Raw genomic sequence first — 14,680 nt, 5'->3', positions numbered from 1 at the left:
AAATACTGTGACCTTTTGTGTCTGGTTTCCTTCACTTAGCATAATTTTTCAAGGTGCATCCATGAGATAGCATGTATCAGTACTTTTTCTTTTTTTTAAAGTAAGCTCTAGGCCCCATATGGGACTTGAACTCACGACCCCAAGACCAAGAGTCGTATGTTCTACTGACTGAGCCAGCCAGGCGCCCCATTTTTTTTTTTTTTCATGAAAGAGTAATATGTCATTGCATGGATAATGGGTATTTTGCTTATTTACCAGTCGATGGACACTTGGGCTATTTCCATTTTTTGGGTATTATGCATACTGGTGTACAAGTTTTTGTGTGCATATGTTTTTAGTTCTTTTAGGTAAATACTTAGGAATAGAACTCCTAAGTCATATGGTAATTCTTTTTTTTTTCCATATGGTAATTCTATGTTTAATCTTTTGAGGAACTACTAGACTGTTGTCCAAAGTGGCTGTACCTTTGTACAGTCCCACCAGCTATATGAGGCTTCCAACTTCTTCACATTCTTGTTAAACCTGTTTTTGTCTTTTTAAAATTCTATTTATTTGAGAGAGAAAGAGAGAGCGCGTATGTGTGTGCGTGAGCACAAGGAGGGGAAGAGGTGGACGGAGAGGATCTCAAGCAGGCTCCCTGCTGAGCACAGAGCCCAAAGCGGGGCTCAATCTCATGGCCCTGAGATCATGACGTAAGCCCAAACCAGAAGTCGGATATTCAACTGACTGGGCCACCCAGATGCCCCTGTTTTGTCTTTTTGATTTGGTCATGCTAGTACGTATGAAGTGCTATCATTTTGTGGTTTTGATTTGCATTTCCCTAATGACCAATAGCCCTGAGCATCTTTTTATGTGTTCTTGGCCATGTATGTGTATCTTCTTCTTTTTTTTTTTTTTTTAAAGATTTATTTATTTATTTATTCATGATAGAGAGAGAGAGAGAGAGAGAGAGAGAGGCAGAGACACAGGAGGAGGGAGAAGCAGGCTCCAAGCCAGGAGCCCAACGTGGGACTCGATCCCGGGACTCCAGGATCGCGCTCTGGGCCAAAGGCAGGCACTAAACCACTGAGCCACCTATGTGTATCTTCTTTAAAGAAATCATTATCAAATCTTTTGCCTACTTTATTTTTTCCTTTTTCCCATTTTTAAATTGGCTCATTTGTATTTTGACTGTTGTCAGGATAAAAATTCCTTATTAGATATATGATTTACAAATATTTTCTCTCACTCTATGGCCGGTCTTTTCACTTACTTGATATTATCCTCTGAAACATAAAGGTTTTTAATGTTGATGAAATCCAATTTACCTATTTTTTCTTTTTGTACCTATGCTCTTGATGTCATATCTAAGAAAGTATTGCTAAAAGGTCTTTGGTTTTGAATATAAAAAGAATATGTTATCTTTAAAAATTCTTATGTCATTAGGGGCATGTGGGTGGCTTAGTCAGTTAAGGGTCCAACTCTTAATTACAACTTGGGTCTTTTTTTTTTTTTTTTTTTAATTTTTATTTATTTATGATAGTCACAGAGAGAGGGAGAGAGAGGCAGAGACACAGGCAGAGGGAGAAGCAGGCTCCATGCACTGGGAGCCTGATGTGGGATTCGATCCCAGGTCTCCAGGATCCCGCCCTGGGCCAAAGGCAGGCGCCAAACAGCTGCGCCACCCAGGGATCCCTACAACTTGGGTCTTGATATCAAGGTAGTGAGTTCAAGCTCCGTGATGGGCTCCATGGTGGGTGTGGAGCCCATAAAAAAATTTTTTTAATGTCATTAAATTATATATGCATATATCTATAAAATCATATAAATAAACATACCCACATCTCGCAAAACAATTAAGAATTCAGACTCTGGCAGTCCATAGGCATTAGATGGCTCTTCTAAAACAGTATATAAACTTCCACATGGACAAAATTCCATAATAAGTACTTTATGTCTTGTTGTTGTCTGGAAAAAAAAAATCACTAATTGGGACTCAATATAAAAAATAAGTTTTTATCATTTGCTAGTACTTACCTGATTTCACTTAAATGGAGAATCTATTACAATGATGAAGGCACTGTGAACTGCTTTACCTGGGATTTGTTAAATATTTACAATCAGTAAATATTTAACATATAACAATTAACATCTTTGCTCCCCTCCTTTTTAACAATTAACATCTTCTAAATATACAACACATCTAAACTAACATCTAAACTACTATTGGATTTGTTTTTTTAAAATGATTTATCTATCTATTTATTTATTTATTCACTCACTCACTCATTCATTCATTCATGAGAGGCACAGAGAGAGGCAGAGACACAGGCAGAGGGAGAAGCAGGCTTCATACAAGGAGCCTGAAAACAAAACAAAACAAAACAAAACAAAACAAAACAAAACAAAACAACACAACAAAACAAGGAGCCTGATGTGGGACTTGATCCCAGAACCCCGGGGTGACGCCCTGAGCCAAAGGTAGACGCTCACCCACTGAGCCTCCCAGGAACCCCTGGATTTTTTTTTGAAGACTATCAAACCACAATGAAAGTTGCCTAATCTGAATTAGAAAATCACTGCTATACTATTATAATGGTTCTTTAAAAATTACCTTTAACTTCAAATACATAATAATTCATTTAGGACATTAATCCTCTAACAACTCTTTTAAAACACCTGAAATTCTTCTCATGACAAGTGTTTTTACTTCAGGGAATGCAGTGCTAGTCTTAGAAACAAATAGATGGCCGAGTAGTCCCTCTTGTAACAACGTTCTAGTCTATCCATCTGCATTTGAGCTACTGATTTGTTTTAAACCTTTTAATGTATCACTGATTATAAGATACACCATCAATTTAAGAACAGCTTTAGAGGGAAAAAGAAGTAACCACCAAATTACATATATATACTGATTATAAGATATATGCCCATTTCAGGATCTTGAAAATGTGATTATGGAGTGTTAAAATCCAGCATTCATCTCCAATTTTTCATCCTTTCTTTTATAATTTTTTCTACATATTCCCAAAACAGTTTTATAAAATATTTTGTATTTCTCTACTATTAGTTATAAGAAGAGATAAATAACTTTAAAAGACTGTTATTTCTAAATAATCAAATAATATGTTGACTGTTGAAAATTTGGGAAATACTCATAATTCCATCACCCAGAGAGTATTTTGGTGCATTTCCTTTCAGTCTTTTTCCTATATATCAAATCACATTATAGATACATAACACTATTTGTACATAATACTGTATTTTCCAGATCATACCGCATATCTAGTCTTAATCCTGTTTTTCTACCATAACATTACACACAAGCACGTTCCCAGGTGATTAAAACTTTGGTAAATCTCTCTTTTCATTACTGCTTAACTATTGTGTAGCAAAGAATAAATTTTATCCTATAAGGTAAAGCATTTGTCTGCCCACGGCTACTAAGAGGTGGTCACTAAGCATCTGAATATCTTGTCTGCTAGAAGTCTTTCTTTCAATGAGGGCTTTGGCCATGTAATAGTTTAATGATGTGACTTTTACAACAGGGGTTTTAGGATGTACACGTCTATCTCAATTTCCAGAGGAAATTGAGACTAAAGGTATTGACCTGAACCTCTGGAAAGGGCTAAACACTAAAGGCAGGCAGTATGTGATTAAGTCCCAATAAAAACTCTGGACACCAAAGGCTCAAGTGAGTTTCTGAGGCTAGTGATTTTCAGTGCATACTGTCATGCATCATTATGTATCTATGAGGACAAGCAAGATTAATGTTTGAAATCCTCCTATATAGTGTCTTATGAATTTTTTCCTTTGGTTTTAATTTGTATCTTTTGCTATACAATAAAACCGTAACTATGAGCATAGTGCTTTCCTGAGTTCTAAGAGTCATACAACATTCTATTTTTAAGATTTTATTTATTTGTTTGACAGAGAGAGCGAGCGAGCATGAGTAGGGGGAGGAGCAGAAGGAAGGGACAAGCAGACCCCCTGCTGAGCTAAGAGCCTGACATGGTTGGATCCCACAGCCGTAGGATTATGACTTGAGCCGAAACCAAGAGTCGGATACTTAACTGACTGAGCTACCCAGGCGCCCTGAATCATTCAACATTCTAACAAATTGTCAAATCTGGGAGTAGTCATGAGGAGCCCCATTTTTTTTTTTTTTAAAGATTTTATTTATTCATGAGAGACGCAGAGAGAGAGAGAGAGGCAGAGACACAGGCAGAGGGAGAAGCAGGCTCCATGCAGGGAGCCTGATGTGGGACTCGATCGCAGGACTCCAGGATCATGCCCTGGGCTGAAGGCGGCACTAAACTACTGGGCCACCAGGGCTGCCTTTTTTTTGTTTGTTTGTTTTTAAGATTGTATTTATTTATTCATGAGAGACATAGAGGCAGAGACAGGCAGAGGGAGAAGCAGGCTCCATGCAGGGAGCCCAAGGTGGGACTCGATCCTGGGACCCCAGGATCACGCCCTGGGCCAAAGGTAGGGGCCAAACCCTTGAGCCGCCCAGAAATCCCTGAGGAGCCCCAAATTTGTAGCCAGCTGGTCTGAAGTGATGGTAGCCCTAGGAAACTCATTCAGCTAGTGTCTGAATGAGCGGAGTCCTGTGGGGACTGTTCTCTTTGACTGTGTAGTATGGCGTCAAACTCTTTGGTCGTTGGCGTCAGAAGTCTGGAACAGGGGATCCCTGGGTGGCTCAGCGGTTTAGCGCCTGCCTTTGCCCCTGGCGTGATCCTGGAGTCCCAGGATCAAGTCCCACCTCAGGCTCCCGCATGGAGCTTGCTTCTCCCTCTGCCTGTGTCTCTGCCTCTCTCTCTCTATGTCTATCATAAATAAATAAATAAATCTTAAAAAAAAAAAAAAAAGTCTTGAACAAACTTGGCAATCTGGAGGGCTACACTCTTAACCTTGAGCAAAACAAACTGCATAACTATCCATCACATATTCTAACTTATTTTACCACTCTTTATTGTAAATAGGGCAGTAATGAACATCTTTGTGCATAAAACTGTAATTTACATTTCTGATTAGTTCCTAAGTACTCACTAAAAATGAAATCAGTATAAGGAATACAAACTGCCAAACTATTATTCAAAATGTATGATTTTATTGATTACTCATATCTAAAGGGATTAAACTAAATTTCTATTTCCATTACTTCTAGAGAATTTTCCTAATGACATTCTTATTTTCACTGTTTCTCCCTAAAGTCAATTCTATCTTTTACATACTATATTAACATATATAGTATATACTTTATATACTGTATTGATTTCTGGATTCTTCTTTTATAAAGGCTTCTTTGTATTGTTTGATTTGCTCCTTTTATAATTATGTCAATTTAACTTCACCTAGTTTTTGGTTTTATTTATTTATTTTTTTTAATTTTTTAAAATTTTTATTTATTTATGATAGTCACACAGAGAGAGAGAGAGAGACAGAGACACAGGCAGAGGGAGAAGCAGGCTCCATGCACCAGGAGCCCGATGTGGGATTCGATCCCGGGTCTCCAGGATCGCGCCCTGGGCCAAAGGCAGGCGCCAAACCGCTGCGCCACCCAGGGATCCCAGTTTTTGGTTTTAGTAAAAATACTGATAACCATATTCTTTTCTTTCTTTTTTTTTTTTTTAAGATTTATTTATTTATTCAGAGAGAGAGAGAGAGAGAGAGAAAGACAGAGACACAGGCAGAGGGAGAAGCAGGCTCCACGCAGGGAGCCCAATGTGGGACTTGATCCCGGGTTTCCAGGATCACACCCTGGGATGCAGGCGGTGCTACACAGCTGCGCCACCGGGGCTGCCCTGATAACCATATTCTTTACTCTTAGTTCTTATACTACTTTTTTGGATTATATGATACTTCATTTCCATTGTTTTATCTCTTCAAGAATCTTTGATGACAGAGTGTTTGGTTATATGAGCTCTCATTTTCACCATTTAAAAAAACTCATTGTTTATAAAACAATTTTTTATATTAGGTCATACCTCCTGGATTGTAATAACTACAACAAATAGGACAGGATTACCTAAAACTTGATTACTTACCTCCTCTTCAATAGCAAATAATTTGACAATATTTTTGTGATTGAGTTTTTTTAACACTTCAAATTCTCTCATTTGAACATCCACTGGACGAAGGAAGCTTATGTTATTAAACACTTTGATAGCAAATAAGTCACCAGTTTTCTAAAAAAAAAAAAAAAAGAGAGAGAGAAAAGTCTTATTTATTTATAATATTATAATGAAGATTAAAAAAATACTATTAGAATTAGCTATAACAATTTATCTGTCTTATAGAACACCCAAATATTTTTCAGCATAGGTAATTGTAGTAGGGCTCTTGATTTCCTTTTAAAGTTAAAAGCATGCAACTCTTGATCTCAGGGCCGTGAGTTCAAGTCCCACATTGGGCCTACAGCCTACTTAAAAATAAGTAAATAAAAGTTAAAAAAAAAAAAAAAAGAAAAAAAAAAGCTTCCACTATGATACCTGAGGCAAAGACAGCCATTTACATAAAAGATAAGAACTCAAAAAAAAAAAGAACTCTAATAATACCCGATGTGAGAGTATATTTTATTTTTATTGTATTTTTTTTGAGAGTATATTTTAGATAAGAAAGTCAGATAAGAAACTCAGAAGGGTTTCTCCAGGGCCTAATAATTTAAAAACTAAACAAAACAGCAAAAGAGAGATTGAAAACAATACTCCATATATGAAATTTCACTAAGAAACTCAAGGTAATGAAATTAACTGTTAAGAAACACTTGAGAGCACCCGGGTGGTGCGGTTTCAGCTACGATGTCATGGGTCCTGGAACTGAGCTCTGCGCTTGGTGGGGAATCTGCTTGAAGATCTTCTCCCTCTGTCCTTCCCCCTGCATGAGTGTGCTTTCTCTCTTAAATAAATAGAAATCTTAAAAAAAAAAAAAAAAAAAAAAAAAAAAGAAACACTCCCTAGCTGCAATACTGTATGTGTAGATGTGTTATGTGGAAGTAGGAGCTGAATTCAAGTTGCCTATCGTCCTTGGATCGATTGCATCACTGCTACTTTGAAGATCTTTCTGTGACTTCATCTAGATGACTAGGGCAGATTGTTTCTTTTCCTTTTTTTTTTTTTTTGTTTAAAGAATTTATTTATTTATTCATGAGAGACACAGAGAGTGAGGCACAGACACAGGCAGAGGGAGAAGCAGGCTCCCTGCAAGGAGCCCGATGTGGAACTCAATCCCAGGACCCCGGGATCATGACCTGAGCCAAAAGCAGATGCTCAACCACTGAGCCACCCGGGTGCCCCAGGTTGTTTCTTTATAGAGCTTTCTCTTAGAGAATCAAAGATATTTCCTTTTCTCTCTGGATGTAGCTACAGCACTCCACTCTTACTCTCTCATGGAATACTGAAATAGATTACACAGAAAATTACAATGCACAGCGGTAGCTGGGACTCTTAGAAGTAGAAATATATGCTGAATTTCAGGTAAACGTTACCTTCTTATGTTCTTCATATTAACTTTACTTTAAGGCTCTCTCTCTTCCAGACCCTCCCATTTCCTTCCAATCATTCTAATCCGCAAGCCTCTCCTTGGTGGTCAGTCCAGATTCTTTGAGTTTAATCTTACTTTTCCCACAATCCAAGGTTGAACTTCCCTGAAGCAAGTGGAAAGATCATTTCCTCTTTGACTTTGGGGATCAAGCACCACCTGCCTAAAGATATTTCATGGCTGCCTGTCAGGATCTCCGTGCTGAGCCTGCTTTGATGCCCTTTCCAAAGCTTTCCGTACAGATTCACCACTTATAGCCATGATTACATCAGAAGCTCACAATCTTTTTCTCACTTCAGAAACCTCATGATCTTTTTTTTTCTTAAAACCATTTAACTGCTTCACAACATCTTGTCAAGATCACTACTTGGAGACCACCACCTATGTGATGTGATCACACTTCCCTCACTCTTGCCCACCACCCATTTTTAGACAATATGAAAATAGAGTAACAACTGAACCACAGTTAAACTACATTGTTTTTCCATTTGTTTAATCGGTATAAGAACACTGCCAGATGTATACCACCAAGATTTTTCTTGAAGATACTTGTTTCCAACCTAGTCTAAAATTAGGAGATTCCTAACAGAGGAGCAACTGGAAAATAAGACAATGTTGCAAAGTGCCCAATGCCATTAAGGCTAGTATTTTGTAAACTTTTGTAGTCTGTATCATACCTTGAGATCACTGGCATATGTGTGGGAATGTACTGTTCTCCCTTTTTCAACTGCACAGTCACTGTCCCTAAGTCAAAGCATAGATGAGTAATACTTAGAGGATCTATGTGCATATATATAGTCGACCCTTGAACAATGTGAGGGTTAGGGGTGCTCACCCTCCGTGCAGTCAAAAATCCACATTTAACTTAGACTCTCCAAAAACTTAACTACTAATAACCCATTGTTGACTAGAAGCCTTACTGGGAACATAAACAAGGTAAATTTTGCATGTTACATGCACTCCTACAATAAAGTAAACCAGAAAATAAAATGTTATTTATTTATTTTTTTAAAGATTTTATTTTATTTATTCATAGAGCCAGAGAGAGAGAGAGAGAGAGAGAGAGAGGCAGAGACACAGGCAGAGGGAGAAGCAGGCACCACACAGAGAGCCTGACGTGGGACTCGATCCCAGGTCTCCAGGATCACGCCCTGGGCTGCAGGCGGCGAAAATAAAATGTTATTAAGAAACATTTGGGGGCAGCCCCCGTGGCTCAGCGGTTTAGTGCTGCCTTCAGCCCTGATCCTGGAGACCCAGGATCGAGTCCCATGTCAGGTTCCCTGCATGGAGCCTGCTTCTCCCTCTGCCTGTGTCTCTGCCTCTCTCTCTGTGTCTCTTGTGAATAAATAAATAAAATCTTTTTTTTTTCTTTTTATTTTTTTTAATTTTTATTTATTTATGATAGTTACAGAGAGAGAGAGGGGGAGGCAGAGACACAGGCAGAGGGAGAAGCAGGCTCCATGCACCGGGAGCCCGATGTGGGATTCGATCCCGGGTCTCCGGGATCACGCCCTGGGCCAAAGGCAGGCGCCAAACCGCTGCGCCACCCAGGGATCCCTTTTTTTTTTTTTTTTTTTTTAAAGAAAGAAACATTTGCGTAGCTCAGCTGGTTAAATGAGCTCAGGTCATGATTCTAAATTCCTGGGACTGAGTCCCGAATTGGGCCCCCTGTTCAGCAAGGAGTCTGCTTCTACCTCTCCCTCTCCCTCTGCCCCTGCCCCTGCTTCTCTTCTCTCACTTGTGCTCTCTCTCAGATAAATAAAATCTCAAAAAAAAAAAAAAAAAAAAAGTACTCATAAGGAAAATACATTTACAGTACTATACTGTATTTATTGAAAAAAAATCACATGTAAGTAGACCCGTACAGTTCAAACCCATGTTGTTCAAGGACCAAATGTATAAATACAGGCAGATCAAATATCCTTCCTACAGCTCTCTTCAACTTCACCATGGTCATCACACACATACACATTCATCAGATAAACTAGTAACTAAAAACAACTCAGTGAGAGACAGCTGAAGGAGATAATATACTTTGAATAACCAGTAGTAAATTTGGAAATTGGGTCATTCTAGGCAATAATATAAAAATAATATAAAAAGGTTTAACTAATACCATGGTTAAAAATCCTTAGTTACTAAGGGCAAGTAAGATTTTTGTGGGTATAGTCCTAAACCTTTGAAACTGATGTTACCGAGAACAAACATGGTTTCTCAAAATACATCCCTGGGAAGAATATTAGGGCCTGAATACTAAACTGACTCTTCACAATCTTTTAGTAAATTCCTAGGACTCTCAAATCCCTATTTTAGGCCTTCTGACTATATTGAATAAAATACACTGTTTCCTTTGAAGAAGAACTTTAGCTTATCTTAGGGTAGTCCAATCTGTCCCCATTCATTCATTCATTCATTCCACAAACATCTACAGAATGCATACTATATACAGGAACTTTTTTTTTTTTTTTTTTTTTTTTATATACAGGAACTTAAGGACACCGAGTATCTAAGGAAAGAGGACCAGAATATATGAATTATGCCTCACCCAATTTCTGTCACTGTTGACCACTTATCAAGCCATCAGTTTCCAATTTACATCCCTTCCAATACCAACCTTGCTACTAAACCCAAAACTCTTTGTGGGAACGAACTGCACATTCACTAAATCCATCACAGTGCCTGTCACATACCAAGTGATTATTAAAGTTAAGTTAATTTGGGTCACAGGAAGACAGTCAGATAGGGTCTCAATGTTAAATCCTGTGTCATCATCCATTTTTTTTCTCTTCTTGGGATAGAGTACAACACAAAAATTTCTAGGATAGGAATATCCAAAGCGACCACAATGGATTTGATAAAGGACCCAGAGACCATAACAAACTGAATCAAGGGACTAGAACCTGTGGACAATTCTGGAATCAGAGGGGCAAAGGCTAAAAGCCGTATCACACTTCTGATTCATTCTCTATGAACCAGAGGCTGTTTACAGTCCTCATTTCTCTCCAGAGGAAACAGCCCCTCCCTTCTGAGTGCTTATGGTTTCCGACAGAACTGATTGGTAATCACAAGGCTACCGGAAAACACGAAGGAAAACATGAAGAAACTCCTCCCTACTAAAATATTTTAAGCTCTTGTTTCTCAAAATAAGAATTTAAAAGGCTCTGAACATCATTAAGCTCAAAACAAATACACAGTGTGAAAAATTAGTGGATTATTTGCATTATAAAAGAATGTTTTTAGTCCATTACTTTTCCAGCTTACTTTCCAGAATAGGAACTTTAATGACCTTAAGTTTCATTTTAAATTATTTTAATTATCTTTATTTTCATCCTCCAGTATAGAATCTGACAGAAAACCTTTTTGGTTCTTGAAGTGCCTCCGAGATTAGCCCTTTTATTCTATTCTAATGTCCATTAACAAGTTCTGTTTACCTTATACCCTTTAAGGGTGGGCTCCTTGCTGATAATCTCATTTTATTGCAATCTACCCTGTAGGATGCTGTTTACTGGGACACGTAGCTGTAGTACCGCCTAGCAGAATCCTGTGGCTTGACCTCAAACTGTACGTCTGCCTTCCCATACTTCTCCCTTGTGTGTAGCCCACCTCAGTGCATTGCCAACTTCTCTGCTAGTGAGATCACTCGCTACCATAGAAGGACCAGGTTGGGGAAAGAAATCAAAAGGTACAACACTAATTTTCCTAGTCTCTTTTTTAACCAATCTTCTTTTTTTCTCCACTCCCAACACATAATCTGTGCTACCACTGGGTAAGTATCACTATCTCTGACACAAGCTATATTTTATTTTATTTTTTTTAAAGATTTTATTTATTTATTCATGATAGTCACACACACACAGAGAGAGAGGCAGAGACACAGGCAGAGGGAGAAGCAGGCTCCATGCAGGGAGCCCGATGTGGGATTCAATCCCGGGTCTCCAGGATCGCGCCCTGGGCCAAAGGCAGGCGCCAAACCTCTGCGCCACCCAGGGATCCCACAAGCTATATTTTAACCACAAAAACAGGAACTCTCTTTAAACAGTATAACCAAAAACATTCTGTCTCACGTTTTAGGACAAGTGCGCTTCTCAGAAGAGTACATATACAGTGATAAAAAGCCTTCACGGTTTTCTCTGAACCAACCTTATGCCTTCCACGAAAGACATTTGCAGTAGCTCCTTGGCCTAAAATATCAGATAAAAGCCACAGATGATTGGAAGTGCTCTGCATCTCGGCTTGGTCAGGAGATCTTGTTACGCTAAGAGAGAAGAAAAAATTTGCATGTTTTAAGGGAATAATACATTTAAGGAACAAACATGAGCTATTTTTAGTCTCCAGGAAGATCACCACTTATTGTTAAACTGAAGCGTACAGTCTCACATAAAAATCAGTTTCCAACAATATTGAAGGCTAAAATGCTGTGTGGGCTCTGAAAAAAAACATTAACCAATGACATCTTATATATTTGCTTTAACTCACTTATCACAGAGCTGCAAAAATGTTTATGTCCCTTCTAATTTTATCTCGGAGAGAGTGATACTGGCCACTTAACTCCTTCAAATGTCCTGGAAGATTAATCAGTGATGAATTATTATTATTATTTTTAACTTTATTTATTTATTCATGAGAGACACAGAGAGAGACAGAGACACAGGTAGAGGGAGAAGCAGGCTCCATGCAGGGAGCCCGACGCAGGACTCGATCCCGGGTCTCCAGGATCACGCCTCCAGCCGAAGGCAGATGCTCAACAACTGAGCCACCCAGGCATCCCCTCAATGATGAATTATAAGGTGCTTTAATGTAACAATGTAAAACGTAACAGAAATATAGAAAATACTTTGTTTCTTTAAGGGCAGGGCTACACTAATGAAAACTGTTGCCACTGCAGAACATTTCCAGGAGGTAAAATTTCACCAGCACATAGCCTCACAATCATAATAGAAAAGTGAAACATTTTTTTGTTCCTTAAAGGTTATCAACTCTCCTGGAATTAGAGGATAATGTGCCCAACTTCCAAGTCTATAAAAATACACATATTAAGTGTTTATTACTAAGTCTTAAAAAACAAGGAAAGGAGGCTATGTAGTATTAAGTAAAATCTCTGTAACCTCTGTTTGATTTTGCTGTAAACCTAAAATTGCTCTAAGAAATAAAGTTGAGGGGATCCCTGGGTGGCTCAGCGGTTCCGGTGTGATCCTGGAGTCCCAGGATTGAGTCCTGCGTCAGGCTCTTGCCATGGGGCCTGCTTCTCCCTCTGCCTGTGTCTTTGCCTGTCTCTATCATGAAAAAATAAATAAAACCTTAAAAAAAAAAAAAGAAATAAAGTTTATTTAAGGAAAAAAAAAAAAGCATCACCCCCCCTACCTAGCCTTCACCTTTAACACAGAAAAGCTATTATGACTATCAGGATATTAAAAATACTTGAGCTCCACGTTGGAATAAAAATCAGCGTGAAATGTAGCCTCGCCACGCCCCCTTCAACCTGCGGTAGTATCAGATCAGGACAGATCTTCATATTCCTTTGTAGTCAGTCCATCAGAGCAGAGTGGGGTGTTCAGTGACGAATTAATTGATGACTACCCATATTCCAGGAAGGCTTAGGGACATCATGAATGGCCCATTTGCAACAGGGTCGCATATTAAGACGTCTAATCTTACCGCCCGTCTAATTTAGATAAGGAAATGTCACACGCAGCAATGTGGTGGCAATAAGCAAGAAAAAGGAGATGCGCTGTTTCACAAGTAAGGCAGACACACATATGCTGCTGGAGGGAACCGGGGGGACTTCCTCCACTGTCTTCTCAGATATTTTCCAGGAACGAAAAAACCTGCCCCAAGTCCAGGGGCTGAGATAACTGTAAAATGCAAAAAACGGTGTCATTCGGAGCCTTGTCCCGGGTCGTGAGTGGCAGAGAGAGACACCTGTGTCGGCCAAGGTGCGTGCTGCCTGCAGGGGATGCGCGCGCAGTCTCGCGACGACCGGGAAGGCCCGCGGGAGCCGCGGCGGGGCGGTGACTCAGCGGGTCCGCGAGGGGGCGCGGCGGGGCGCGGCGGGCTGCCCACTGCCGCAGCTCGCACCGGCCGCGGGGTCGGGCCGCGGGGGCGGGGTGGGGGCCCGCGCTGGCGGCCGCTCCGCGCGGGGGCGGCAGCGGCCGGGTGAGTCGCGGCGCGGCGGGTGCCCCACACCCGGGCGCGGGCCCGCATCGCCGCGCGGCTTCAGCTTCCGGGCGGGCCCCCCGGCCGCCCCCCGGCCCCGACCCCCCGGCCCCGACCCCCCGGCCGCCCGTCCACGCTCGCAGGCGCGGGGGCAGAGCGGCCCGCTCCAGGAGGCCGAGGCCCGTCCGTCGCCGCCGCGCGCCGACCCGGGGATGCGGGCCCGCGGGGGCGCGTCCGGGCAGCCGGGGTCCCGAGGCGCTCGGCCCCGGTCGCCGCCCCCCCTCCCCCCCCCCCCCGCCCTGACTCAGCATCCCGGTTCCCGGCCGGGGGCGGGGGCGCTCGGGCCCTGCCGCCCCCGCTGCCCGGGCCCCGCGCCGCTCGGCCCCTCCGCCCGCGCCGCCCGCGCCGCCCGCGCCGCCCGACTCACCGCGCCGGCCCACGTCCGTCGCAGCACCTCCGACGGGCTCCCGCGGCCTCCCGGAGCCTCGGGGCACTTCCGGCTTCGCGAGCCCTGGCCGGGGGCCACGTGACCGACGGCCGGCGCGCGCCGGTGCGCCTGCGCACACCCGCCGGACCGGCCGCGGCCTCGGCGGCGCACACAGGGCGGGAGCGCTGGTGCGGCCGCTGCCTTCCCGGGGCTCGCCGGCGGGCGGGGCGGGGCGGGGGAGGCGGGGAGGAGAGGGAGGCCGGGGGAGGGGGGCGGGGCGGGGCAGGGGAGGGGGCTCCGGGAGGGCGGGGGGTCCCGGGGCAGGGGGCAAGGGGGGCGGGGGGAGGCCGGGGGGGGAGGGGAGGGGGCTCCGGGAGTGCGGGGGAGGCTGCGGGGGGTCGGGGGAAGGAGGCCGGGGGAGGCGTGGAAGGGAGGGAGACCAGGGTAGGGGGTGAGGCCGGGGTGGGGCGGGCCGGGGCGGGGAGCGGAGGCCGAGCGGGTGCCGCCCGGAGTCCGACCCGGGCCTCACCCTCCCTGCTCGCCCGCGCGCTCAAAGGGTGAAGCGGGCAGCCGCGCAGT

General features: G+C 42.7%; 1 protein-coding gene across 3 annotated transcripts in view; it reads right to left on the bottom strand.

Moving 5' to 3' along the window:
- Positions 1 to 14,256, bottom strand: part of TBK1 (TANK binding kinase 1) — a 41,960-nt gene extending 27,704 nt beyond the window's left edge. The window contains exons 1-4 of one of the 3 annotated variants that reach the window (XM_077913692.1): positions 14,102 to 14,256; positions 11,662 to 11,776; positions 6,030 to 6,170; positions 1,818 to 1,947 (exon numbers count right to left, since the gene is read on the bottom strand). In XM_077913692.1, the coding sequence (XP_077769818.1) occupies positions 1,818 to 1,947; positions 6,030 to 6,170; positions 11,662 to 11,748 (358 nt within the window). In that variant the 5' untranslated portion in view covers positions 11,749 to 11,776; positions 14,102 to 14,256. Of the gene's footprint in view, positions 1 to 1,817; positions 1,950 to 6,029; positions 6,171 to 7,468; positions 7,628 to 11,661; positions 11,777 to 14,101 lie in introns of those variants that run through there. The other 2 variants (XM_077913693.1, XM_077913694.1) reach the window with 2 other exon arrangements.
- Between the last annotated feature and the right edge of the window lie 424 nt (positions 14,257 to 14,680).

Source organism: Canis aureus, chromosome 11 (genome assembly GCF_053574225.1).
Source record: "Canis aureus isolate CA01 chromosome 11, VMU_Caureus_v.1.0, whole genome shotgun sequence".
Classification (NCBI taxonomy): domain Eukaryota; kingdom Metazoa; phylum Chordata; class Mammalia; order Carnivora; family Canidae; genus Canis; species Canis aureus.
Note: the sequence above shows the minus strand (reverse complement) of the source record. Positions and strands in the feature narration are given on the sequence as shown.